Consider the following 3,432-nt stretch of genomic DNA (forward strand, 5'->3'; position numbering starts at 1 on the left):
AGGGAGCAGGTTGGGAAGACAGGGAGCTGCCAGGGCTGGGACGGCACCAGCATGAAGCAAGGCTCTTCCTAGTAAAACCAGGCAAAGTTTGGAGAAACAGAACCCTGCATGTGGTATTTTCAACAGAGAGACCATCAGATCAAATTCTCTTTTACTAGAAAACTTTATTTTTTCCTTCAAGTGTTACGAAAATTTTACATTTTATACTGTTAAAGATTAAAAAGAACATTTTTTTTTTTATAACCTTCCATCAATATATCACATTGCAAATTTAACAGCGAATGTAATGAGTACAATATTTCCATTCTGGTACAAAAGCTGCAACCATACATACGATCGTTTCTCGTCACATCTGTCTGTAATTTTACTAAAAGTAAATGGAAAATACAATTTATTTATAAAACCTGTAACCCCCCCCACTACAGCAATTACTGCAGAACGGCAACAACGATTCCCCCTGCCCCGCTCAGGTGTATTTATAACCCGTGTAGGTCCCAACCACATTTGGTCCTTGTGCACGTGTACAGACACACGTGCAGTCTCCAGTGGGGCAGATCATTACGCTTGCAGATACTGGAAGACTCTGAATGAAAAGACGGTTCCCTGGTTCTGGAAACTTCAAGTTTCGGTTCTCTGCCTTTAATACAGTTGAATGTAAGGCACCCCTACCTCCACCAGAAGGGCAGCAGGGCATTTAGAGGCATTTAGGTTTAGCATTGTTTGTAATTGGTATGTTTATGATCAGGAGGAAGATAAACTGTGAAAAGGCAAAACATTAGTGCTCCTACTGAGACCCCTACTAACCTCTCTTCCTGAGAGCACCTCTACTAAATACCCTGGAGCAAAGTCTAGGATCACTTACATTCCAGCAACTCTCACTGGGAATTATCCAATTAAAGCGGCAATTCCCCCACCCCCCTTTCCCTCATCGGTCTAAATACACAAAAAATCAGGGCAAAACCCAACTACTCTGTATTTTAATAACCCTGACTTCTCAACGGAGAAAAGAAGTGAAGATAAAAAAACAAGAGTATTTCATGTCCACGTGAATGAACCATATACTGTGTTTTTATCTTCTGTTTGTCCAACACCAAAGAAACAAGATTATTAAAACAGCACTGTGCATACTGAAACGGGGTACTGCTCAAGAGATTTCCGTTCCTAAACTGCAGGCTACTCTCTCTTCCCCCTCCATTTTCCACAAATCACTGTCTGTCACTGCTGGATTCTCCCAGGGATCTCGCTATGCTGATGGTCTCAAAGAGCTTGCCGAGGTTCACTTCGGAGTAGCCGCTCATGGACAGCCACGTGTCTGCTGTGCCCTTCAGTCTTCTGTAGGCCTCAGCTACTCCATCCCTTTTCAGGAGCTTCTTCACGCGCTCTGAAAGCATGAAGGAAAAGAAAAAACAGAGCATTAAAAGACCATGAAAAGCAATGACCGCTGCACTTGCTGTTGTCATGAATCAACGCTATTTTGGAACAAGGTGACTATGGCAGCTAACAATTCATAGACAACGTCTGGGACAAGCTCTTCAGCCTTCCTGCGCTGCCCGTTCCCAGCAGCTTTGCCAGCAAAGCAGCCACTCTGGGATAGGCCGATGCCGACGGCAGCTCCCGTGGCCTCGGTCATCCCGGCCGGAGCTGGCGCATCAGCTCCCGAGGCGCCGCGTGCCTGAAATGTCATCACATGGAGCGAAGTGGGGTTCACTGGGCCACCACAGAGAGACTAGGCAGCAAGAGGGCAGGTTTTGAAAGGCCCTCACTTTCTAAAGCAGGTTCTCCTGTTTAGCATCAGCTAGGCAGAGACCATGGCTCATCTCTAGGGGTCTGAAATTGAGAGAAATTCTGCCTAGAGCACATTGTGCTTCTGCAGGATGGGCCAGCCTCCCACCGGCGAGCTGCTGCCTCGGATGCGGGACAGGTAGGGCGATGCTAAGGGCTAAGGAGGCGTTGGACGGGACGGGGAGCAGGCCAAAGCGTCGGTCGCACACGGGTCGCGCCACCCTGCCCCGGGACGGAGAGGAGATACCCAAGCCATCCCGACCGGGAGGCATCAGGCTCCCCTAACGAATGAACGCAGCCATTCCTGAGTGTTTCATGAATGCATCTGTGAAGAAATGTCTAGAGTGCAAGGCACATCTACTTGTATGTCCATCAGCAGTGACTTGAAGCAGATCCCATCCAAAAGCACCCCTCTTGCAAGCCAACCTCCTGTTCTAGAAGCACCAGCCCCAACCCAAGAGCCCACGCCAGCAGTTACTCCTTGAAATCTGCTGCACAGGGTGCTCTGGATCACTGGGCATACAGGAAGGATGAGACTCTCTGCGGGAAGACATCCCTCTCCAGGGGTCTGGGGCAGCTCCGGCCAAGCTGGGAGAGGCCAGCACAGGAACTTCAGGAGCACTCCAGGCACACAGGCCAGCGCAGGGAAGGGCCTCATGAGCACCGACACATTAGATGGACCCAGAACCCGCGGCCTCCGTCCTTCCTGCTCTCTTGGCACCACCACCAGCTTGTGCAGGAGAGGGCCCTGCTTTCTAGAGCCCAGCTCTGTGAGGGACGTCGCTTCTGAGATGAAGACGTCTCATCAGACTAACCTTTATTTCAGCCACCAAGTAAAGACTGGAGGACATGAGGACATGGGGAGACGATATGAGGAACTGCGTCTGGGTTACAGAAACAGTAACTGCAATTTGGGGTTTCTGACTTGCTCCTCCTCAACGATTTATGAGCATTTCTGCAGAGCCCCAGACGTTTTCAGATCAACTCAGAAGACTAAATACTGGATGCAGTAGAAACCTTAATGTTTTCTTCGGGAGCTACTATTACCTGCTTAGATTTTCCAAGTTATTGACAGAGGTCCACTGAACTCCCATCTCTCAATGTGGCACTATAAAATCTTTGAAAACTAAATTAAAGAGGACAGTTTAAGCAACCAAACGCGTTGCTTAGAAGCCCTTTGGAGAGCACTTTTCATACATCCTAGCAAGGAAGGCAGAAATGGTGCTGTCGTTCAGTTTTAAGTATTTACAACTTTGGGCAGTAAGTCCACGTATGACTGAACATAAGACATTCTTACCGTTCCCGAGACAGGAATGGAATTTATTTACTAGCGGGATTAAAAATTCCCCAAACTACACCCCAAATACAATGAAATAATCATTAACAAATTGACATCCCCATGCCACAAGCCCATTTAAAGATCCCCGAATTATTTAAATGTAGAGTTCAACTAAACAACCCACGGACACTAAGTCCATAAAAGCGCTGAGCCCTGCCTGCCACAGATCCAGCGACACGTTCCCTGGCGCTTGCCAGGGCCCGGCTGCCACGGAGCCGCGCGCGGAGCGGCGGCCGCCCCGGCCACGGAGGACGCTCCATGGGCAGAGCGGGCAGCAGGCGGGGAGCTCTGCCCGGCGCGCGGGCAGCCCC

General features: G+C 49.3%; 1 protein-coding gene across 2 annotated transcripts in view; it reads right to left on the minus strand.

Annotated features, from left to right (window-relative positions):
* Window positions 1-1,072: 1,072 nt before the first annotated feature.
* Window positions 1,073-3,432, minus strand: part of POLA1 (DNA polymerase alpha 1, catalytic subunit) — a 188,734-nt gene continuing 186,374 nt past the window's right edge. Inside the window, exon 36 of one of the 2 annotated variants that reach the window (XM_026038675.1) lies at window positions 1,073-1,381. In XM_026038675.1, the coding sequence (XP_025894460.1) occupies window positions 1,206-1,381 (176 nt within the window). In that variant the 3' untranslated portion in view covers window positions 1,073-1,205. The remainder of the gene's footprint in view (window positions 1,382-3,432) is intronic. The other variant, XM_026038676.1, reaches the window with a different exon arrangement.

This window comes from Nothoprocta perdicaria, unplaced genomic scaffold (genome assembly GCF_003342845.1).
Source record: "Nothoprocta perdicaria isolate Ctin4 unplaced genomic scaffold, notPer1 scaffold_215, whole genome shotgun sequence".
In the NCBI taxonomy this organism is placed as follows: Eukaryota; Metazoa; Chordata; class Aves; order Tinamiformes; family Tinamidae; genus Nothoprocta; species Nothoprocta perdicaria.